The 24,623-nt window shown below is 40.6% G+C and overlaps 1 protein-coding gene across 4 annotated transcripts in view; it reads left to right on the top strand.

The window, feature by feature from the left end:
* Window positions 1-24,623, top strand: part of TTC23 (tetratricopeptide repeat domain 23) — a 105,692-nt gene that overhangs the window by 33,828 nt on the left and 47,241 nt on the right. For all 4 annotated transcript variants that reach the window (XM_043554782.1, XM_043554783.1, XM_043554781.1 and 1 more), the window contains exons 5-6: window positions 128-253; window positions 20,369-20,546. In XM_043554782.1, the coding sequence (XP_043410717.1) occupies window positions 128-253; window positions 20,369-20,546 (304 nt within the window). The remainder of the gene's footprint in view (window positions 1-127; window positions 254-20,368; window positions 20,547-24,623) is intronic.

The following is a 24,623-nucleotide window of genomic DNA, read 5'->3' as shown; positions in this document are numbered from 1 at the left end:
CAAGGCCAAATCAAAAGCTGACAGATGACTCGGAAAGGGTGATGGGAAGTTTAAGAGCCAAGGATGTCCCAAGAACTGGGGTCCCAGAATCTAGAACTATGTGTGACGTTTCCTGAACACAACTCAGGTTTAAAGAAGCTTCTGAGAATTTGACAAAGGCAGAGACACTTGCAAAGGAGCTGCTGCAATGTGGAAGGATTGTAAAGGAGGAATGGATAGAAATTCAAGCACGGATCAAATTGTCATTTGCACAGTAAGTTTCCGGTTTAGGGTGTTTTGAATACGTGATGGCAGGAGGTTCTGGCAGAGAACCTGCCTGCTTTCAGGCAGAAGGAGCTTCTCCCATGATGCTGTGTCCATGGCTTCTCCATGGCCACTGTCCAGAAGCAAAAGAGGACCATGGTCATATCAGAGCATCCACAACCAAGGCACATACATCGTTGATGCAATTATATATACATATACATATACACACGTGTAGATAGATAGATAGATAGATAGATAGAGCAATTACATACATGTGATGAAATTATACATTCACTCCTGGGTCCTAGAGTTCTGATGTCACTCCTTTGACTTTCTATTTCTTGCCGGCTCTCCTGAACCCCCTCCTCTGTATTTAAATCACCATATATTTCATACCACAGAGAGGAAGAAGATATTTGCCATACACATAACTGGCAAAGGACTTATATCTAGAATCTGTAAAAAAAATCTCCTATATATCAATAAAACAAAGACAGACAACAGAATAGAAAAGCAGGCAAGAGACTTCACACACACACACACACACACACACACACACACATGCCCACATAGCTAATAAACATCCTAAATGTTCCATTTGATCAGTCATCAGGGAAATTAAAATTAAAATCAGAAGATACTACTACATCTCCACTAGAATGGCTAATTTTTTAAAAGGACTGATAATATCAAGTGTTGGTAAGGATGTCATGCTCTTATATGGTTTCTCATATGTTGTAGTTTAGAATGTATTTGGTATGACTACTTTAGGAAATGGTTTGGCTTCATCTTCTAAATTTGAATATTTGCCTACTCTGTAACACAGCAGTATCACTCCTAAATATAACACAAATGCACACATATGTTCATCAAAAGAAATGGCCAAGAATGTCCAAAGCTACGTTATTTATAATAGCCAAGAATTGGAAACAACCCAGCTGTTCATCAAAACTACTATAGATAAATGGGTGATAGGCATCGAGGAAGGCACTTGTTGGGATGAGCACTGGGTGTTGTATGTAAGCCAATTTGACAATAAATTATATATATTTTTAGAAAACTACAATAGATAGGGGCGCCTGGGTGGCTCAGTTGGTTAAGTGTCCAACGTCAGCTCAGGTCATGATTTCACAGTTTGTGAGTTCGAGCCCCATGTCAGGCTCTATGCTGACAGCTCGAGCCTGGAGCCTGCTTCAGATTCTGGGTCTCCATCTCTCTCCCCCTCTCCCACTCACACTCTGTCTCTCCTTCTCTTTCTCAAAAATAAATAAACATTAAAACAAAATTTTAAAAAAGTACAATAGATAAAATTGTGATCTGTTCATTCATACAAAGAAAATGATCAAACTGCTCTTTTGCCTAACATCACGGATGACTCTCACAAACATAATGCTTAATGAAAGAAACCAGACCCAAAAGAATTCATACTGTATGATTCCATTTATGTAATGAGAAGAGGAAGGAAGTAATGACTGGGAGTGCCTGGTAGTCCAGAATTTCTTCCTGTCTAGAAGTAGATATTCTGTCTTGTATTGTAAGACAGGAAATAAGCAAGTCAAGGGTCGAATATTGGACATTTATTGCATCTAATGTTACTAGAACTTAATGTCGAGTGGTGTTGCTACAAAAGAGGGTAAATTACCCTCCGCCAGAATCCCGCACCTCCTCTAAGAATTCCTTCCAAGTCAGCAGTACTAAATCTTGCCGGCAGATGGCGCGCCTTGTACACATCTGTGCTGAATATCCAACAAGAATTAGAGTCCATGTTCCCAGCTGGCCTACAAAGTTACTTTGTGTTTAGCTGAGTTGTCTTAAACTTTGCCACTTCTTTACGTCCAGGTTCTCCACAGTGACATAGTCACTGGAACTTGCATGTTTGAACTGTGTGGTTTTCATTGGATCACTGTGCTTTGTTTCCTCACTGGATTATGAATGCTTTGCCCAAAGGGGTCTGCCTCAGAAATTTGCGTGGCTTTGCTTTCGTACATTTCCGCAGTTACATTCACAACCACAGAGGCCTTTTCTTTTACAAGGTCTTGGTGGTTGAAGGCCAGGATAATTTCTCAGACAGCTCTCGTGGGATTTATGTGCCTCTTAAAAGGGCATCTTTCATGTATCCTCTTCCTCCTTCTGCCTCGCCTTTTATGGTGCCCATCAGGCCAAGCCAGTTCTTTTCTCCTCGGGCTGACAGATAAATGCTGCCTGGTGACTCATGCTCTCTGCCTTCTCTCCCTCACTGTGGGCTGAAGCTTTCCCTTCTACCTGCCCTCCTCTGTGCCAGAACTACTCCATTCACTAACTTTTCATTAACTTTGGACAGTGAATCCAAATCATGCTCCTCTGTGCAGATTTGTTTTTCTAAACGTGATACAGAAACTCAGTGGTGAACATGGGCGAACTCTTCCCCTGTGTTAAGAATTACTTTCTATTGCCGGTTACTGCTGCTCCAGAACGTGTGACCTGTCCAGGCTTTCCCTTGGACTGTGCGACATGCCATCTTTGGAGTCTTCTTTGGAGCACTTGGCCTGGCATTGCTGTGTTGAACTGGCTCTCAGGTGCACTGTGAAAACTAGAGTGTCGACAGGACATTTCCTCTATCTCTAAGGAAGGTGACATGGTGTAGTCAACAGTGTTGGCTTTATTTTTTTAAGTTTTTTAAGTTTTTATCTATTTATTTTGAGAGAGACAGACAGCATGAGTTGGGGGGTGGTCAGAGAGAGAGAGAGAGGGAAAGAGAGAATCCCAGGCAGGCTCCACTTTGTACTTTGGTGATAGCCCTTCCTTTCTTGCTTTTAGATCCTCCAGTGCTCAACTCAGTAATCTACAAATCTGTTGCTTTCAGAACTTAGCTTTTTTTTTTTTTTTTTCATTAATACATGACCTGGAGGTCCTTGGTGTCTAAGCTGTATGTCTGTAGATGTGTTTCTTTAAAGAAGTCCCTTCTCAGGGCACCTGTGTGACTCAGTGGGTTAAGCGTCCAACTTCAGCTCAGGTCATGATCTTAAGGCTCGTGATTTTGAGCCCCGTGTTGGGCTCTGTGCTGACAGCTCAGAGCCTGGAGCCTGCTTCAGATTCTGTCTCCCTCTCCTTCTCTGCCCCTCCCCACTCTTACTCTGTCTCTCTCTCTCTCTCTCTAGAAAATAAAATAAATGTTAAAAAAATTTAAAAAAAAAGAATCACCTTCTCTACATTTATTTTCTGGATATAAAAGCTCTGACAAATGCTCGTGTATTCAGAGCCCTGCCTCTTCCTTTCCTCCTCCGGGAAATGCCCTGCTCTTCTCCAGAGGAGAGGTTTCTCCTGGCAGCTCCTTCCATGGGACACTATCTGCCTGGCATGCCTTATGCTTGTTTAACAAGAAAGAAATCATTTACTTTTTTTCTGATGCTCGTCTCCATCCTATGTTCCTTTGATTAAAGAAATGCTCTGAACTTACACAACATCTGATTTTTGAAAAGTCGGGGTTTCTTTTAATGCGGAGAAGCAGAAAAGCACACAGAACACATTACTACCTTCATATACTTGATCTGCTTTCTGTTTCTTGAATCCCCTACAGCTTTACATTTCAGAGTACCATATTCTTGTCTTTCCACTTCTAACACTATATGCCTGTAATACACATTTCCTTAAACAACTACAAATAATACTGAGGATTTTAAACAACCACACCAGCTACTAACGCTTGACCACCCTCCGTGCCAGGCTCTGGCAAAGTGCCGAAGTCCTGTGTGCTGGGCATGCTCAGTAGTCCCATTCTCAAATGAACCACATGGGGCTGAGAGAGGGGAGGTCATTTCCCAGGGTCACACAGCTGGGACTGGCAGAGGAGAGCCAGGTCTACCAAACTCTGGCGTCTGGGCTCCTCCCTGTGGCACAGATCACATTCCCTAGTGCAAAACAGAGACCTGAGAGTACACTCTGCAGAGCAAAACCTTTGTTGTGTGTGCCAGAGGGTAGAGAGGGAGAGTCTCATGAAAGCCTTTTCTCCCTGTGACTCTAGAAAATCCCACTTGGCCTCTTGCAGGATTGATTTGTCCTCAGATTTCGCTTATCAGCAATATTCCCACCAAGACTTGCTGTTCACTGTTGCTCTGTATTCTTGCTAAATTTCAGAGATTTTTTTTTTTAAATGTTTATTTTGAGAGAGAGAGAGGGAGAGAGAGAGAGAGAGAGAGGGAGAGAGAGAGAGAGAGAGAACGCACTCGAGCAGGGGTGAGGCAGAGAGAGAATCGCAAGGAGGCTCTGTGTAATCAGCACAGAACCCCATGCAGGGCTTGATCTCCTAAACAGTGAATTATGACCACAGCCAAAATCAAGAGTCGGACTCTTAACCAACTGAGCCACCCAGGCGCCCCAAATTCCAGAGCTTTTAAAAGGAAACTCTTCATTGTCTTAGTAATACCAAAGAGATTGCATTTGTTTATTGCCTGCTACAACAAGTCTCCAACCCTAGGAGATCTTCCGAGGCTCATCTGAAACTCCTTACGTGCTCTGTAGAATTCCTGTGGATGTATTTTCATTCAATAAAATATGTTGTGGTTGGAGTTGTGGCCCTGCCAGATTAACATACTGCCACATTCTGTTGTTCAAAACTCTCTATCTTTTCATCTGTCTGGTGTTTCCTAAAGCTGCCTAAACATATTATGGGCACGCTAGACAATAAATCCTCAAAGCATTCCCTGCAGGCAGATAGAAACGGAAAAGAGAAAATGTTGCCATCCCAAACATTACACTTGAGCAAATGCAGACAGACAAGATTACTTGAAATTGATGCTTTCAGTGATTTGGCGATGGAGGTAAGGCTATCGTTTAGGTATTTCCTGGTATAGTACCCCTCCCTCCGCCCCTTTTTTGTTAAATATATTGTGAAGCCAAAGTAATTGTATTTTCTGGAGCTCAGTGAGCTCCAGAAGGCTCATCATTGTAGGGACATTAGCTTGATAAGCCTCCATTTGTGGTGGTTGTACGAACTCCAGGACCCCGAGTGCTGGCAGCAAAACTCCAAGGGGCGAGGCCTGGACCCTGCTCCATTCTTTGCAAGCACTAAACAAAAACGGGTTGCATCTGTTCATGTTTTTAACAGGATAAAAGTATAGATATTGCTATGCAAATGCTTACCTACACACTAACCAAGCTTAAAATAGGATGTTTCAGATACATGGAGTTCTTCTGTGTTCTTCCTAATCCCGTTTTCTTCCCCCCACACTACAGGCAATTGTTGTGCTTGATTTAGTGTTTTTCATTCTGAAAGCATGTATAGCCAGGAAAATATACAGTATTATTTCTCATTTTTATTTATTTTTTTATTTTTTAAAATGTTTGTTTATTTATTTTGAGAGAGACAGACAGAGAGAGAATGAGCAGAGAAAGGGGCAGAGAGAGGGAAAGAGAGACAATCCTAAGTAGTCTCTGCACTGTCATCGTGGAGCCTGATGGGGGCGGATGGGAGGGGGGCTCAAATTCACAAACCGTGAGATCATGACCTGAGCTGAAACCAAGAGTCAGACGCTTAACCAACTGAGCCACCCAGGGGCCCCTCATTTTTAAAATTTTATATGTATATTTCCTTCTGTAGCTTGCTTTTCCCCCATTACATTTGTACTTTTGTATTTTTGAGATGTACCCATGTCAGCTGATAGGTGTTTCTCTAGTCTCTTCATTTTAAACCCACGTATTGTGTTTTATCCGTCTGACTTTCCCCTAACTCAATCATCAGTGCTCATGAGGGTGAACATGTAAATCGGTGGGATGAAATTCCATTTTTTCCACTGTGTAAATACGATTTGCCTCATCACTCTTATACATGTCTCTCTGGGCACACGTTCAAGATTATCTCTGAGGTCTACGCCCAGGAGTGGAATTGCTTACTTGACAAATACCCATGTCCTCAACTTTACCAGGTTTGCCAAATGCCAACTTATTTTTTTTTAAGTTTATTTATTTATTTTGAAAGAGAGAGAGCTAATGCACAAAGAGGAGGGGCAGAGAGAGAAAGAGAGAGGGGGAATCTCAAACAGGCTCTGAGCTGTCAGCCCCAACATGGGGCTTGACCTCATGAACCATGAAATCATGACCTGAGCCGAAATCAAGAGTCAGATCGGACGCTTAATCAACTGAGCCACCCAGGGACACACACCCCCGCCCCCTGCAAATGCCAACCTATATTCTCACCAGTAGGACATGGAAATTCCCATTACTCCACATCCTTGCCAACACTTGATACAGTCAAACCTTTTATATGTGCCAATCATATGGTTTCTTTAATTGCATTTCCTTAATAGTGAGGTTGACCATCTTTTCACATGTATACTAGACATTTGGAATTCCTATTCTGTGAATTGTCTATTCATGTCTTTTGCTCATTTTTAAATTGGGCTGTTTGGTTTTTTTTATTAATTTTTAGACATTCTTCATATTTCTGACAACCAATTATTTGCTACTTACGTATATTGTGTGTTCTCCCAGTGTGTACTTCAGGCTTTTCACTTTCTTTAATGTTGACTTTTGATACGCAGGAGTTTTTATTTGTAAGATGACTAAATTTACCCATGTTTTCTGTTCTAATTTATATTTTTTGTCTTGTTTAAAAAAAACCCTCCTTACAGGGGCACCTGGATGGCTCAGTCAGTTGAGTGTCCAGCTCTTGGTTTCAGCTCAGGTCTTGATCTATGGGTCATGAGTTCAAGCCCCGCATTGGACTCCACGCTGGGTGTGAAGCTTAGTTTAAAAAAAAATCCTTCCCTACCCAAAATCGTGGAATTACTTTTTCTTATATATTTTTTAAACAAATCAAAGTTTTGCTTTTTGAATTTAGGCCTCTAATCCACCTAGAACTTTTGTGTACATTGTATGAGGGATCTAATTTTTCCCCCTGTGGATGACCTAAGTGAGGAGGTAAGTCATTTTAGCTACAAGAGAAAGAAGGACTCAGGATCTAAAGAATTCAGTAGTTTGAAATTTGAGGCCAATAATAGGCTGACAAAAATCTTTTCAATTTAGAGCGTTCAGAAATGGCAACAGGTCACCTTCAAGAATGGATCCTCATGTGTGACTATGGCCCTTCAGGGCGGGCACCCTGCTAAGTGCAGCTTACTGGTTGTCATGGGATTCGTGGGCTGTGCTTTCATTTGGACGTTCTTGTATCAAAGGCAAAACCATGGCCAGTGAAAGTCATGTGTTTGTTCCTGCTGAATTTGCCTGCTTCCGGGTCTCCTTCTCAGCAGATACTCAAATTTCCAGGCAGGGAGGTAATAGAAAGTCAGATGTGAGCACAGTGTGATTAAAAAAAAAAAAAAAAAAAAAAAAAAAAAAAATGGTGCTCCCATATCTAAGTGGCCACTCTGGGTAAGTATACGTATACCCAATGTTCTTGTATTAGGGGTCCAAGGGAAGGAAAACCTCCAGGCCTAGAGTTGGCCAGTAGGGGTTCCATATTGGTTTGCAAGGGCTACCATAACAAAGTACCACCCACTAGGTGACGTGAACCACAGTAAGTTCTTCTCTCACAGTGCTGGAGGCTGGAAGTCTGAGATAAAAGTATTGGCCGTGCAGGTTCCTTCTGGGGGCTGTGAGGGAGAATCTGGTCTGGGCCTCTCTCCCAGCTTCTGGTGGGTTCCTGGCAATCTCTGGTGTTCCTTGGCTTATAGATGCATCACCCCAATCTTGCCTTCATCTTCACATGGACTGCCCCCTCTATGTGTCTTTGTGTTCAAATTCCTCCTTTTTGTAAGGATACGAGTCACATTGGATTAGGGGGTCTACCTACTCTAGTATGACATCTTTTTTAAAAAAATTTTTTAATGTTCATTTTTGAGAAAAAGAGAGAGTGTGAGTGGGGGAGGGGCAGAGAGAGGGAGACACAGAATCCAAAGCAGGCTCCAGGCTCCCAGCTGTCAGCACAGAGCCTGATGGGGGGCTTGAACTCACAAGCCGTGAGATCATGACTTGAGCTGAAATTGAATGCTTAACTGACTGAGCCACCCAGGCGCCCCTAGAATGACATCTTAATTTAACTAATTACATCTGCAACAACCTTAGTCCCAAGTAAAGTCACTGGAGGTGAGGACTCGGATGTAGGAATCTGGGTGGGAGGAAACAGTTCAGGCCCTAATAGGTTTTTACAAGGTTCCTTTTATTCCACCTTTTATAAAAGTTCAACAACTTGCTCCACCCTTAATTAGATCAATAGTCTACAATATTTTGGCTACCAAGTCAATATGAAAACATGTTCTCTTTTTGAAGATTTTTTTCACTAAAACTTATTCTGGAAGCCATGAAAATTAAGGTATGAACTATAGCCTCAGAGTCTTCTAAGCTAATGGATTTGTATTTGTAGGTTGTTCTTCCCTCCCTCCCTCCCTCTGCAGCTTATCCTCCCGCCTTCTATCAGGCAGCACTTCATGTTTGCTCTCCCATGGAAGCCCCGCCCAGCCTGCCGCCATCTTGGTCACCTCACACTACTAAGGCAAACCTTCCCCTCAGAATGACCTTGGACTTCCTGGGGATCATATGGCTACTGTCAGACACTGTGCAAGGTGCTGGGATGCCAAGATGAATGAGGCGGGCTTGGACCCTGCCTTCACAGATCCCAGTGGCTGAGTTGCCAGGCAGTTATAATAGAACCTGAGAGATGTTTCCCCAGCAGGGAAGGTTCACAGTTCCGTGGGAGCACAGTCAGGTGTTCACTGAGGCACCCAACCCAGCCTGGGGTGTCAGGGAACAGAGCAGGGGTTAAGATGAGAAAGCCAGGTGCCCAAGCCACACCATTTAAGGAGGCACTCACTCTTGGGCGCGCACCCTGCACTTGCCTGCCCCATGACAGTGAGTGTCACCTTAAGTGGTGTGTCAGGGAAGGCTTCCTAAAGGAGGAGACTGTTAAGCTAAAACTAAAAAGAGGAATGGTAGTTAGAAAGATTAATGGAAGTTTGCCAGGCAGAGATGGAAGAAAGTAGAGAACATTCCAGATAGAATGGCCCAGCGAACACTCAGAGTTGAAAGGTACACTTGACACAAAGGAGGATGGCATCAGGGAAGCTAGATGGGAAGGTTTAGATGATGCTCAAGGGTAATCTGAACTCATCAAGTCCTGAGAAACTCAGGTCCCAGGAGAGCCACCGTCACCTCTGCGCCACCTTTGTGCAGTTAGGTGAGTGGACAGAGCTTTTGTGAGAATTGGGAAAGGTGCCATTTCTTCCAGGCAAACATAGCTCTGTGTCCAAGCACAACAGCTCATCCAGCAGAGCGTGGGCTGGACTGAAACTCCCAATGGCCACCTTGGGCAGGTGTCTATCAGAACGTGGGCACAGAGAGAAGGAGCAGGAGTCTGTGGGTGCAGAGGCAGGCCCTGCTGGCAGCAGTTTGGGCTCCTTTGTGTGGGACCAGGGCCCCAAACCCATGCCCCAGATGGCTGGGCGGGGGGGGGGGGGGCGGGGCGCAGCACTCAGCTAGGGGATTGGCCTTTCTGTTCTCACCCATCTTTGACACACTCTGAATTCTGCACATCCGGGTAACTTAGGGAGCTGTATAGAACTTATCCTGTTTCTATAACTCACCAGCACTCAAGCTAATTTCCTCGACCACAGCTTATTGGCTTGAAACAATCAGCCAAAGGAAAAAGATTTTGGGTTTATCACCAATTTCTTGATTCTTCCATGTCTGCATACTTGCAGACATCATAACAGGAAATACATTAACATATTTAAACTTACAAAGTGAGGTGCCTGGGTGGCTGAGTCGGTTAACCGTCCAACTTTGGCCCAGGTCATGATCTTGCGGTTCGTGAGTTCAAGCCCCACATTGGGCTCTCTGCTGTCAGCACAGAGCCTACTTCGGATCCTCTGTCTCCTGCTCGCTCTCTCTCTCTCTCTCTCTCTCTCTCTCTCTCAAAATAAATAAACTTAAAAAAAATAATAAACTTACAGAGTAATTGATTTACCAGAATATTCCATTAAGAATAATTTTATGTGGCTTTTCTCTCCATGAATTTCCTGCTTCCTCATTAGGATTATAATTTTCGTAGACCGAGGCATTGCCCCAGAAGACCCAGGCATTAGAGCTCATCAGGAAACAAGCTTACAGCTCTGAAAGAGAGTGAGGCCAATAGCTCAATGTCCCAAGTCCAATTTATGGCCTCCCCTGGGGCATGCCCATTGCTGAGGGGTCAGGTGCAGGAGGACCCACAACATTCTCTGCTCTCCTAATCCTTCAGCCCTAAAAACAGTTGGGTAGGATCACCTAATCACGCGGGACCAATTTAAAGCCAAAGCACACATCCTTTTCTGACCTGGTTTGTGCTGGTTCAAAATGGCTCAAAGACAATATTAAGAGAAAAGTATTTTGGTTTTTGTTTAACATTATTACAATTATTTTAAACGAAAATTACTAATTTTATAGGTACCACTAAACCTTATCTGTATTTAGTTTTGCTTTGAAATGTTCACAAACTTTTAAATTTTTTTTTAAGTTTATTTATTTATTTTGAGAGAGACGGAGATGGTGTGAGCAGGGGAGGGGCAGAGAGAGAGGAAGAGAGAATCCCATGGAGGCTCTGTGTTGCCTGCACAGAGCCAGACTCGGGGCTCCACTCATGAAACTGTGAGATTATGACCTGAGCTGAAACCTAGGGTCAGACGCTTAACCAACTGAGCCACTCAGGTGCCCCACACAAACTTTTTTAAATAACAGATTTAGTGAGCCATAACTAACATACCATACAACTCACCCAACTGAAATACACAGTTCAGTGGTTTTCAGTATATTAACAAACCACAATCATTTTGACTTTTTCATCCCATTAGCAGTCTCTATTACCATGTTCCCCCAGCCCCTGAAAACTCCTAATCTACTTTCTCTCTGTGGATTTGCCTGTTTGGGACATTTCATATACATGGGATCATACAATGTGTGGCCTTTTGTGACATGCTTTTTTTTTCCCCTTTTTTTTGTCTTTGCCTTTTTAAAAGTGTTTTATTAGTTTCAGGTGTAAAATATAGTGATTCAATACTTCCATATGCCACCTGGTGCTCATCATAACAAGTGCACTTCTAAATCCCCATCATCTATTTCACCCATCACCCACCACCTCCCCTCTGGTAAGCATTGGTTTGTTCTAATTAAAAGTCTTTTTTTTAATTGAAAGAATGTTTTTAAGGCTTTTTAAAGTAATCTCTACACCCACCTTGGGGTTCGAACTTACAACCTCGAAACCAAGAATCACGTGTTCTACTTACTGAACCAGACAGGCACCCCAAGAGTCTGTTTCCTGATTTTTCTCTCCCTCTCTCTCTTTTTCCCCTTTGCTCATTTGTTTTGTTTCTTAAATTTTACATATGAGTTAAGTCTTATTTTGATATTTGTCTTTGACTTAGTTTGCTTAGCATTTTCATTATATTCTCTAGCTCCATCCATGTCATTGCAAATGGCCAGATTTCATTCTTTTTTATAGTTGAATAATATCCCATTGTACATATATACCACATTCATCAATCAGTGGACACGCGTTGCTTCCATAATTTGGCTATTGTAATTAATGCTACCATAAACATAGGGGTGCATGTATCTCTTTGAATTAGTGTTTTGTATTCTTTGGGTAAATACCCAGTAGTGTGATTGCTGGATAGTAGGGTACTTCTATTTTTAACTTTTTGAGGAACCTCCATACTATTTTCCAGAGTGGCTGCACCAGTTTGCATTCCCACCAACAGTGCACGAGGGTTTCTTTTTCTTCACATTCTCACCAAACACCTGTTGTTCCTTGTGTTGTTGAGTTTAGCCATTCTGACAGGTGTGAAGTCATAGCTCATTGTAGTTTTGATGTGTATTTCCCTGATGGTGAGTGATGATGAACATCTTTTTACATGTCTGTTATCTATCTGTGTGTTTTCTTTGGAGAAATGTCTGTTTATATCCTCTGCCCATTTTGTAACTGGTGGGATGTTGACTTTTATAAGTTCTTTATATATTTTGGATACTAACCCTTTATTGGATATGTTATTTGCAAATATCTTCTCCCATTCCGTAAGTTGCCCTTTAGTTTTGTTGATTATTTTCTTCACTATGCAGAAGCTTTTTATTTTAATGCAGTCCCAATAGTTTATTTTTGCTTTTGTTTCCCTTGCCTCAGAAGACATCTCTAGAAAGAAGTTGCTTTGACTAATATCAAAGTAGTTACTGCCTATGTTATCCTCTAGGATTTTTATGGTTTCAGATCTCACATACAGATCTTTAAACCATTTTTGAATTTATTTTTATGTATGGTGTAAGAAAGTGGTCCAGTTTCATTCTTTTGCATGTTGTGGTCCAGTTTCCCAACAACATTGGCTGAAGGGATGATCTTGCTTTCCATTTGACCATACAGTTGTGGGTTTATTTCTGGGTTTTCTATTCTGCTCCACTGATCTATGGTGTCTATTTTTGTGCCATTACCATACTGTTTTGGTGACTACAGCTTTGTAATGTACATTTAAGTCTGGAATTGTGATGCCTCCAGCTTTGCTTTGCTTTTTCAAGATTGCTTTGGCTATTTGGGGTCTTTTGTGGTTTCAAACAAATTTTAGGATAGTTTGTTCTAGTTCTGTGAAACATGCTGTTGGTATTTTGATGGGGACTGCATTAAATACATAGATTGCTTTGGGTAGTGTAGACATTTTAGCAGTATTTGTTCTTCCAATCCATGAACATGGGATGTCTTTCCATTTCTTTGTGTTGTCTTCAGTTTCTTTCATCAGTATTTTATAGTTTTCAGAGCACAAGTCTTTCACCTCTTTGGTGAGGTTTAGTCCTAATATCTTATTCTCTTTGGTGCAGTCATGAATGGGACTGTTTTCTTAATTTCTCTTTCTGCTGCTTCATTATTGGTGTATAGAAATACAACAGATTTGTGGACATTGATTTTGTATCCTGCGACTTTACTGAATTCACTTGTCAGTTCTAATGGGTTTTTTTGGTGGAGTCTTTTGGTTTTCTGTATATTGTATCATGTCACCTGCAGATAGTGAAAGTGTTACTTTTTCCTTACTGATTTGGATCCCTTTTATTTCTTTTTGTTGTCTGATTACTGTGGCTAAGACTTCCAGTGCTATGTTGAGTAAAAAAGTGGTGATAGTGGACATCCTTGTCTTTTTCCTGACCTTAGCAAGAAAACTCTCAGTTTTTCTCCATTAAGGATAATGTTAGCTGTGGGGTTTCATATATGGCCTTTATTATGTTGAGATATGCTCACTCTAAACCTACTTTGTTGAGGGTTTTTATTAGAAGATGTTGTACTTTGTCAAATGCATTTTTGGCATCTATTGAAATGTTCATATGGTTCTTATCCTTCCTCTTATTGATAGGTTGTACGATGTTGATTGATTTGCAAATATTGAACCACCCTTGCAGCCCAGGAATAAATCCCACTTCATCATGGTAAATGATTTTTTAAATGTATTGTTGGATTTGGTTTGCTAGTATTTTGTTGAGGATTTTTGTATCTATGTTAGTCAGGAATATTGGCGTGATTCTCTTTTTTTAGTAATGTCTTTATCTGGTTTTGGTATCGGGATAACACTAGCCTCATAGAATAAATTTGGAAGTTTTCCTTCCTTTTCTGTTTTGGGGAATAGTTTAAGAAGAATACGTATTAACTCTTTTTTATTTTTTTTATTTTTTTTTTTTAATTAAAAAAATCTTTATTTATTTTTGAGAAAGAGAGAGACAGAGTGAGAGTGGAAGAGGAACAGAGAGAGGGAGACAAAGAATCCGAAGCAGGCTGCACAGAGCCTGACGTGGGGCTTGAACTCACAAACTGTGAGATCATGACCTGAGCCAAAGTCAGATGCTTAAACTACGGAGACACCCAGGTGCCCCTTAACTCTTTTTTCAACGTTTGGTAGACTGGGGCACCTAGGTAGCTCAGTCAATTAAACATCTGACTCTTGGTTTCAGCTTAGCTCACAATCTCACGCACAATTCCTGAGTTCCAGTCCCACATCCAGCTCTGTGCTGACAGCACAGATCCTGCTTGGGATTCTGTCTCTCCCTCTTTTTCTGCCTCTACCCTTCTCATACACATTCATAGTCTCTCTCTCTCTCTCTCTCTCTCTCTCTCTCTCTCTCTCACTCTCACTCTCAACAAATAAAACTTTAAAAAATGATTAAGTGTTGGGTAGAATTCACCTGTGAAGCCATCTGATCATTGGACTTTTGTTTTTGGGAGTTTTTGATTACTAATTCAACTTATTTGCTGGTTATTGGTCTGTTCAAATGTTCTATTTCTTCCTGTTTCAGTTTTGGTAGTTTATATGTATCTAGGAATTTATCCATTTCTTCCAGGTTGTCCAGTTTGTGGGCATATAGTTTTGCATAATATTCTCTTAGAATTGTTAGTATTTCTGTGGTATTGGTGATTATTTCTCCTTTCTCAATTGTGATTTTATTTATTTGAGTCCTTTCTCTTTTTTTCTTGGTAAGTCTGACTAGAGGTTTATCAATTTTATTGATTTTTCTCAAAGAACAAGTTCTTAGTTTCATCGATTAGTTCTGTTGTGTTTTTTTAGTTTCTATATCATTTATTTCTGTTCTAATCTTTATTATGTCCTTCCTTCTGCTGGTTTTAAGTTTTGCTTGTGGTTCTTTTTCTAGCTCCTTTAGGCATAAGGTTAGGTTATTTGTGGCTGCCCTTTTTCACTTGATGATTGGAACCCTTACATACTGCTGGTGGGAATATAAAATGGTTTCTGGAAAATAAAAAATGGTTTCTGGAATATAAAAATGGTTTCTGGAAAATTTTTACAAATCATATTTCTGGTGAGGGACCTACATCCAGAATAAATAAACAACTCCTACAACAATAATAACAAGACAACCCAATTTAAAGACAAGCAAAGTTTCCAAATAGCCATTTCTCCAAGGAAGATATACAAATGGTCAATAAGCACATAAAGAGATGTTCATCGTCATTAATCATCAAGGAAATGCATATCAAAACTACAGTGAGATACCACTTCACACTCACTAGGATAATGGCTATAATAATAATAAAGATAGTAACAAGTGCTAGCAAGGATGTGGAAAATTTGGAACCCCTACATACTGCTGGTGGAAATATAAAATGGTGCAGCTGCTTTGGAAAATAGCGTCATTTGCTCAAAAGTTTCCATATAGAACTACAATATTATGCAATAATTTCAATCCTAGGTAAATACCCAAAGGAAATGAAAATACGCATCCACATAAAAACTTGTACACAATGTTCATAACAGTCAAAAGGCATAAACCACCCAAATGTCCTCCAAGGAATGTCTGTGCTGAGCAATGAGTAAATAAAGTGGTCAGTGAAGTGTATGACACCACTCGACCACTAGAATGAGGCTAGAACATTCATTGCCACATTTTGATATGTGATTAAGTGAAAGAGGTTATAAAACATTACGATTCTTTTAAAAAATATGTGTGGAAAATCATCCAGAAAGGTGTATATCAAGGTGTACAGTACTCACCTTTGGATGTCGTGATTGTATAGTTTTTATTTTTATTTTTCTATCTCTTTTTTTTAAATGACGGACACGTATTATTCTTATAATAAAATATCCTCAACATTTTTAAAAGCTTAGCTGGATAAGAAAATGCCTTCCACACTGGCACATGAGTTTGACTGATTATCCTTATTATTTGGACTTTCCAAAATCTTCTGCGGGTGGGAGTGAGACCACAGTTGAGCCTGTTTCAACAGGAGAACAACCCGAGGCCGTGGCACTCAGTTCCGTATAGACTACCGGTTGGGAGGGGAAGGAGTGAAAGGTATGACGATGTATAGGCATTTAATGCCAATCTATACAACTTGCTTCAGTTTGCAGAGCATTTTAGACATCTTCTTGGGTTCTCACAACAACCCTATTGGATACCAGTGTTGAGATGAGGAAACCAAGGTTCAGAGATGTTTTGTTCTTGCCCAGGGTTGTGTGGCCTCATCACCAAGAATGCTCAAACTATGGTTGGGGTTTTCTAATCCTGCTGCAGCACTTGTAACTGACTGTCCTGCCTCTCATCTTGAGTCCCTCTTTTTTTTTTTTTAATATTTTTAATGTTTATTTATTTTTGAGAGAGAGAGAGAGAGAGAGAGACAGTGTGTGTGTGTGTGTGTGTGTGTGTGTGTGTGTGTGTGAGCAGGAGAGGGGCAGAGAGAGAGGGAGACACAGAATCTGAAGCAAGCTCCAGGCTCCATGCTGTCAGCACAGAGCCCAATGTGGGGCTTGAACCCCCAAACCGTGAGATCATGACCTGAGACAAAGTGAGACACTTAACTGACTGAGCCACCTAGGCAGTCCCTGTGTCCCTCTTTTTATACAATTTTCTCCAAGAGTCTGGTATTTGAAAGATCACTTTCTGATACCTGAAAAAGTGACGTGGTGTTAACCTGGGGTGATAGGCTGTGCTTTTGGCTAAGAGAGTAGTAGGTTAATGGTAAAAAGGAAGAGCAAATTGTCCCTGTTCTCCACCATTACAAACTCTCAAATACTTTTCTTTAGTGTTCTATCTTGGGAAAGGAAAAATTGTTATTGTATGGATTCACTTATGCCTTGTTACTGTTTACTTTTCTATATATTTTTTTGCATTTGTAAGCTTGATTACTAAGCTTTGAATTTTGCTTTCCTTTAAAACATTTGCTCAAACGAAATCATCTTGTATTACAAATACTTTGTATTGGCTTCATTACCCTTCCATGATTTTTACAGCAGCCTTGGAAACAAAAAATCCATTCTTTATTTCCTTGGCACATGTTTCATCACCTATGAACATGAGAAAGGAAGAAGGTGATTTTTTCCCCCTTTGCTCAAATATCTGTGGCATTGTTGGAGTTCTCAAGGTTAAATTAGATGGAAAAAATCTGAAGTCATTTTGGAAGTATGTAGCTTTCTCTGGATTCTAGACCTGACTTTGGCAAACTTCTTCTGTAAAGGCCCACACAGTAAATATTTCAGGCTTTTTGGTATCCACTGCATTGCAGCTACTCAGCTCCACCATTATAGTGCTACAGCAGCCATGGGCAATGTGTAAACAAGTGGGTGTGGCTGTGTGCCAATAAAACTTTATTTACAAAAAAAGACAGTGAGCAGATTTGGTGCACAGGCCACAGTTTGCTGCCTCCTGTTTTCAGTTGTCTACCAGGAATCTCATTTTTGGGCTAAGTGATTTGTTATCAGCCATATGTTTCAAAGCCTCGTTCTGTCACCAAAGATGCAAGTGGGTTTTCCCTTCAAAAACAAAATATGATACTTACAATGCTAATTATTGCTCACTACATCCAAAGTTCAGTAAGAGTCAGAAGACAAGCCCAGTATTACTAGGTCGCCTACTAATCTCTTCCTTTCTAAGATTAAGAGTTGCTGCAAGCTGGAACCTGGACCCGACTTGATCCAGGAACATATCCCTGACCATCTCCTGTGTTTCAACTTCTTCCCATTTGTAGAACACATCCAAGTTCATAAGCTATTCCATCAGCATTTTATTTCACTGTTGCCATCGGAAGCGTAGATCTGAGCAGCATCTTCTATCAATCAATTTCTTTGAAATTTATTACAGAGCAAAAATAGTTGTGCAAAATGTCCAGTAACTGAGTTAAAAACAAGACCTATATATTTGTGTGTGTGTGTGTGTGTGTGTGCGCGCGCACGCATGTGTGTGTGGTTTCCTAGTCATGTGCTCATATTATGTCTCAGTTTACCCATGGGCAGCTGGGAATTATAAGGCCTTTTTTTAGTAAAGATGCTAGGGTAAGGGTAATGTAGAAAGGGTTGGTGCCTTTCATAATGAATCTTATATGTAAAATTTTTCCATGCATGAAGAAAGTGTCTATTTCTTAGCAAATATTTTAGAGAAGGTTGTTTTTAAATGTCTACTATTGTGTTTGCTAAATAAAATAGACAGATATATATTTTTTACGTGACAGAGTTTTATCCCAAGAAGCTAAAGAATCTTTTCCCAACACCACCTTTACTTACAATTTTTTGATTAACATTTTTCTGATGTAAGTACAATATAATTCTGATGTAAATACAATAAATGTAAATACAATAAAATTCTGATGTAATACAATTTAAATTTTTTTAATGTTTCATTTACTTTTAAGACAGACAAAGACAGAGCATGAGTGGGGGTGGGGCAGAGAGAGAGGGGGACACAGAACCCGAAGTAGGCTCCAGGCTCCGAGCTGTGAGCACAGAGCCCGATGCAGGGCTCGAACTCAGGAACCGTGAGATCATGACCTGAGCCGAAGTTGAGATCATGACCTGAGCCAAAGTTGGACACTTAACCAACTGAGCCACCCAGGCACCCCACAATTTTAAAAAATTTTAGTGTTTATTTATTCTTGAGAGAGAGAGAGAAAGAGAGACAGACAGATCATGATCAGCGGATGGGCAGAGAGAGAGACACACACATAGAATCTGAAGCAAGCTCCAGGCTCTGAGCTATTAGCCCAGAGCCCAACGCAGGGCTCGAACTCATGAACCTCAAGATCATGACCTGAGCCTAAGTCAGACACTGAACTAAGTCATCCAGGCACCCCAGTAATACAATTTTATAGAATATAATTTGGGAAATTTAGAAAGCATAAACAAGACAGGTAAAATCACTCACAACCAACTCCTTCCAGATAACTATTGAATGGTAACATTTTAGTGTCCATTTAGATATCTCTTTATGCATATATGTACATATAGATTAGATATAACATTTTCACCTGCATAGGATATTATAGAAAGCATTTTTTGTATTCTGCCTTTTATACTTATACTTTTATACTTCTATGTTGGTAAATATGGATCAACGTTAACTTTAATGGCTATGTGGCATTCTACAGTATAGATATGCTTACTGTAATCTGCTTGAATGATCTCCTATTGGTATATTTTAAGTGCTTTGTACTTTTCCACTATTACAAAGAGTGCTTAGGTAAACATTCTTATACATATTTTCTTGCCCTGCCAGAGTATCTCTTCAAGATAAACTACTAAAAGTGCAATTAGCAGAAATATGTGTGTGCTTTTATATACATACATATATATATAATTTTGATATAGAGATGTTTATGCTCAAATTATATTCTTTCTAACAGTTAAAGAGAGTGCTTTATACCCTCACCAATACTGGAAAATTTCTGTAATTTCTCAACAGATAAGTTATCAGCATCTTGGCATCCATTATTGTTGTTATTATTGTTTTGTTAAGTATTTTATGATTTTATAGCCAAGTCATGGAAAGAGCCCAAATGTCCGTCAACTGATGAATGGATAAAGAAAATATGATTTGTATATACAATGGAATACTGCTTGGCAATGAGAAAGAATGAAATCCTGTCATTGCAGTGATGTAGATGGAACTGGAGGATATTATGCTAAGTGAAATAAGTCACTCAGAGAAAGATATCAAATGTTTTCACTTATATGTGGAATTTGAGAAACTTAACAGAAGACCATTAGGGGAGGAGAAGGGGAAAAAATAGTTTCAAACAGAGAAGGAGTCAAACCATAAGAGACTCTTAAATGCAGAGAACAAACTGAGGGTTGATGGTGAGGTACAGGAGAGAGGGAAAAATGGGAGATGGGCATTGAGGAGGGCACTTGTTGGGATGAGCCCTGAGTGTTGTATGTAAGCGATGAATCATGGGAATCTACTCCTGAAGCCAGGAGCACACTGTATACGCTGTATGTTAGCTAACTTGACAACAAATTTTTTTTAAGTATTTTATGTTTTTTAAACCAACACCTGCATGGCACCTACTATATGTCAGAGACCATTCTGGGCATTTTTATGAGTGTTGACTAATTTAATCTTCACTATAGCCCAGTAAAGGAGGCATTGTTATTATTCTTAACTTAGAGATGAGGAAGAGGTAAAGCAACTGGAAATTCACACATCTAATAGGTAGTAGAGCCAGGATCTGAAACTTCTTGGTTATTCTGAAGTCCATCCTCCTGACCACTATGCCCTGTGGGCTCCTGGGAAAAACAGAAACTTAGCTGGCTAGGAAATGAACCTGACAACAGGGGTCAGAGAGCCAAATCCTAACCACCAGATCGCTTTTTTCCCACCTATGTGTCTTCTATTTCATTATTTAAAAATGATGTCTCTGATGATTTTTTAGGATGTATCAAAGTCAGAAGAAATCAAAAGAAGCCCTGCCCCACTATCAAGAGGCTTTAGAATACACTGAGATCAGTCGAGGTGAAAAAAGTCTTGAATGTGTACCAATATTGAAGGAATTGGCAGGTGTAGAGCGAGCCCTGGGAGTTCATGACGCATCCATCAACCATTTTCTACAGGTAAGCCGGAACATACTGGCCACCAAAGCTCTTCTGGACTCAGTGCTTCTCATAGACACAAGTGGAACAGCAGCTCCAAGAATGCCTGGTTTTGTTATTTGCTCTGGATATGTAGAACACTTGTCCTGGAGTAAATGTTCAACAAACATCTTCATATATATGACCAAGTGGATGAGTGTGGGACAGTGGTCCACTGTTACCAGGTGCATGGTCCTCAAACACCAGGGAGCCTGAGACTCCCTGAAGATGGCTTTTCTCGTATTAGGGGCATAAGTCAAGTCTTATTTCCTGAAGTTCTTTATCCTTTCATGTTTATCTATTTAGAGCTTATGTTATCAAGCTGATGAGGGTTTTTTTCTACTGTACTCTAAAATATTCACCTGAAGCTGCTTGGAGTTGTCATTTATTAGCTGCTGATATACTTTGTCATCATAGGATTCCTGTGTGAGTGTGTCAATCGGGGTTCTACAGAGAAACAGAACCAATAGGATACATACATAGAAAGAAATAAAGAAAGAGAATTTTCGAGAATTGGCTGACACAATTGTGGGGGCTGACAAGTCCAAAATCCATAAGGTAGGCAGGCTGACTGAAAACTCAGGCAAGATCTCTATGTTATAGTCTTGAGGCAGAATTCCTTCTTCTCTATCACTTATATGTGGAATTTAAGAAACAAAACAGATGAACATATTGGGGGGGGTGGAAAGAAGAGAGGGAAATAAACCATAAAAGACTTTTTTAATTTTTATTTTTTGAGAGAAAGAGAGAAAGCACACATGCACCCATGTGAGCAAGCGGGGGGAGGGCAGAGAGAGAGAGAGAGACAGAGACAGAGACAGAGACAGAGACAGAATCTTAAACAGACTCCATGCCCAGCACAGAGCCCAGAGTGGGGCTCAATCTCACGACCATGAGATCATGACCTAAGCCAAAATCAAGAGTTGGACACTAAACTTATTGAGTCACCCAGACAACTGAAAGAGACTCTTAAAGAGATTTCAGAACAAACTGAAGGTTGATGGAGGGAGGTGGATGGGAGATGGGCTTGATGGGTGATGGGCATTAAAGAGGGCACTAGTTATGATGAGCACTGGGTGTTATATGTAAGTGATGAATCACTGAATTCTACTCCTGAAACCAATATTGCAGTTTATGTTAATTAAGTAGAATTTAAATAAAAATTTGAAAACAAAAATAGAATTCCTTCATCTCCAGGAAACCCCAGCATTTTGCTCTTTAGGCATTCTACTGATTGTATAAGGCCCATTCACATCGTTGAGGGCAATCTCCTTTACTCCAAGTCCAATGTAAATGTTAAAAATACATTCACAGCAACATCTAGACTGGTGTTTGACTTAAAAACTGGGCACCATGGCCTAGCCAAGTTGACACATAAAATTAACCATCACAATGAGTTTGATGTTTTTATATTCATCATCTGCTAAAAGCCCATGTTAAGTTGTTTTCCCAGAATTTTTCCCTATTAAAGTTTTAAAATATAGACCAAACTCATTCTTGTTATTTCAAATGAGATGCAACAATCTGGGACTAAGAGTTCCATATTGTTATTTCCTTTTTAAGTTTGACCATTTATAGCCCATCCACAGTTTATTAGAATGTCCCATTCTGTCACTCTATCTGGATTTTCTCTCTTAATTACTGTCACCCTGTGACATATTTTTATTTCCCATTTATAGATAAGGAAGTCAAGAATTAGAAAGGTTGAGGGATATGCCCAGGCATACCCTCCGTGCCTATAAATGGCATAACCCAGATTCAAACCCAGTATTTTTTAGAAAGACTGTTCTGGCTGGTATGTAGGAGAATGGATCAAGGAAGATGTGCCAAGAACATAGGTAGACCAGTTAGGAGACTATCAAAGTAGCAAAGGCGGAAGTTGATGGCACCTTGGACACGGACGATGATAGTAAGGATGCAGAGAAGCAGATGGTTTGACAAAGATGTAGGAGACCTAATTGATGAGATATGGAGATTGATTGGATGTGGAGAAAAGAAGGAATAGGGAAGAATCAGTGATGACTCCTGAGTTTCCAGTCTGAACAACTGTGTGGATGTTTGTGCCAGTTACAGTGGGGGAGCAGGAGTGACAGGTGATGGAGAGATGGTGAGCTCAGGTTTCAATGGCGAGTCTGAGGTGCCCGCGAGGCATATAGGTGGAAATGCCATCTAGTCAATTAGATAATCAGGACTAGAGCTCAGAAAATGGGTCAGGAAGTCATCTACTTGTATGCAGTAATTGCCTTGGGAAAGGATGAGATCACCCTGGGAGTGAGGGGGTTATTGAGTGAGAAGAGACAAGGACATGACAGAGCCTTGAGTAACTTCAGTGTTCATTGGTCAAGTCAAGAAAGATAACCTGGCAAAGAAAGCAAAGACGAATTTGGCAGAAAAAAAACATGAGGAAAAGTGAAAGCTATATTTTCTGTGTCCTTTAATACCATGTGCTATTGTGAAGGACATAGAGCTGTTGGGAGAATAAATGAGTTAATATTCATAAAGTGCTTAGCACAGTGCCTGATATATAGTGCTACACAAGATTTTTAACATTTCTCTCTTTGCTTTCCTTTCCTTTGTTATCTTTTTCTTTCTCTGATGACTTCGTCGAGGGAAACAGGGCAATGATGAGGCAGAAATCAGATTGTATGGTGAGTGAGATGTGAGGCTGCAAAGGTAATAAACATAGGTACCTGTTTCCCAAAGTACTGAGAGGTGAGGAAGGCCGGCCCAGGCAGAGGGAAGAGTGTGTGCAAAGGTCTGAAGGTGAGACGTAGCTCAACATTCAGGGAACTACAAGAAATCCCCTCTGCCTGGGCAGTGGGAATGGTGAAGGTGGTCAATGGGTATCTTCAAGCAGGATGTTGAAAGTCATGCTGAGGAATTTGAGCTTCACCCTAAAGGCAGTTCAGTGTTTCCAAGCAGATAGATTGACATCATGAGATTATCATTCTAGAAGGGTCACTATGTGGTATGCAGAGTGGACTGGATGGGAGAGAGAGAAGCAGGGAGGTCACTCAGGAGATGGCAGCAGCAGGCTAGGTAGGGGATGATGACACCTCGACTCAGGTAGTGACATGGAAATAAAGAACGTGGACAGACTTCAGAGATGCTTGGAGAGTAGAAACAATGGGTGTGGGAGTGGGGGAGTGAAGGAGGTGGACCAGTCTAGTGTTATGCTAGGTTTCTAGCTAAGGTCACTGTGCTGCTGGTGGACCCATTTACTGAGTGCAGGAACACTCAACGGGCATGCCATTTTTTGTTGGTAACAATAATCCTGAATATTCTTTTTTGTTGTTGTTGTTAATTTATTTTGAGAGGGAGAGCTTGAGCAGGGGAGGGGCAGAGAGAAAGGGAGAGAGAGAGAGAATCCCAAGCAGGCTCCGCACTGTCAACGCAGAGTCAACTTGGGACTTGAACCCATGAACCTTGAGATCATGACCTAAGCCCAAACCAAGAGTTGGATGCTGGACTGACTGAGCCACCCAGGTGCCCCTATTCTGAATATTCTTAGACAAAATGTTTTTTTCTTTTATTATTTGCTGGTATAAAGTTCCAGAAATGAAACCACTAGGAGAAAAGATGTGAATATTTTATAGTTCTTGCTTCAGATTGATATTCTGAGGTTATGTTGATTTACCTCACCACCAAAAGTGGGTTTTGCTTTGTTCTTTGTTGAACCAGTTTCACAGCAACCTTGCCAACTCTTTTACACTATTCTACTCCCACATTGTAGAATAGAGCCTCAAATTTAATTTAAAATGTTTTTCTTAATTCAGTTTTCCTAAATGTTTCCTGATTATATCCAGATCTGCCCTTAAAATCTCAGTGCAATCTTTGCTATACCAGCTTCTAAAGTTCAAAGACATCAAGTAATAATAGGCTCAGAGTCCCCCAGCAAGGGTCATTACCAGTAACAAAATTCACTGGAATGAAAGATAGGTGGCTTCTAAGACCTAACAGTATTCAATGCCAAAAACTTGAGTTTGGTTTAGAAAAGCATTTTCCAAACTGTGTTCCATAGGATACTAGCACCTCACAAGAATTCATAGAAATTCATAG

The sequence above is a fragment of the Prionailurus bengalensis genome, chromosome B3 (genome assembly GCF_016509475.1).
Source record: "Prionailurus bengalensis isolate Pbe53 chromosome B3, Fcat_Pben_1.1_paternal_pri, whole genome shotgun sequence".
Lineage (NCBI taxonomy): Eukaryota > Metazoa > Chordata > Mammalia > Carnivora > Felidae > Prionailurus > Prionailurus bengalensis.
This window is presented reverse-complemented; position numbering and strand designations above follow the sequence as displayed.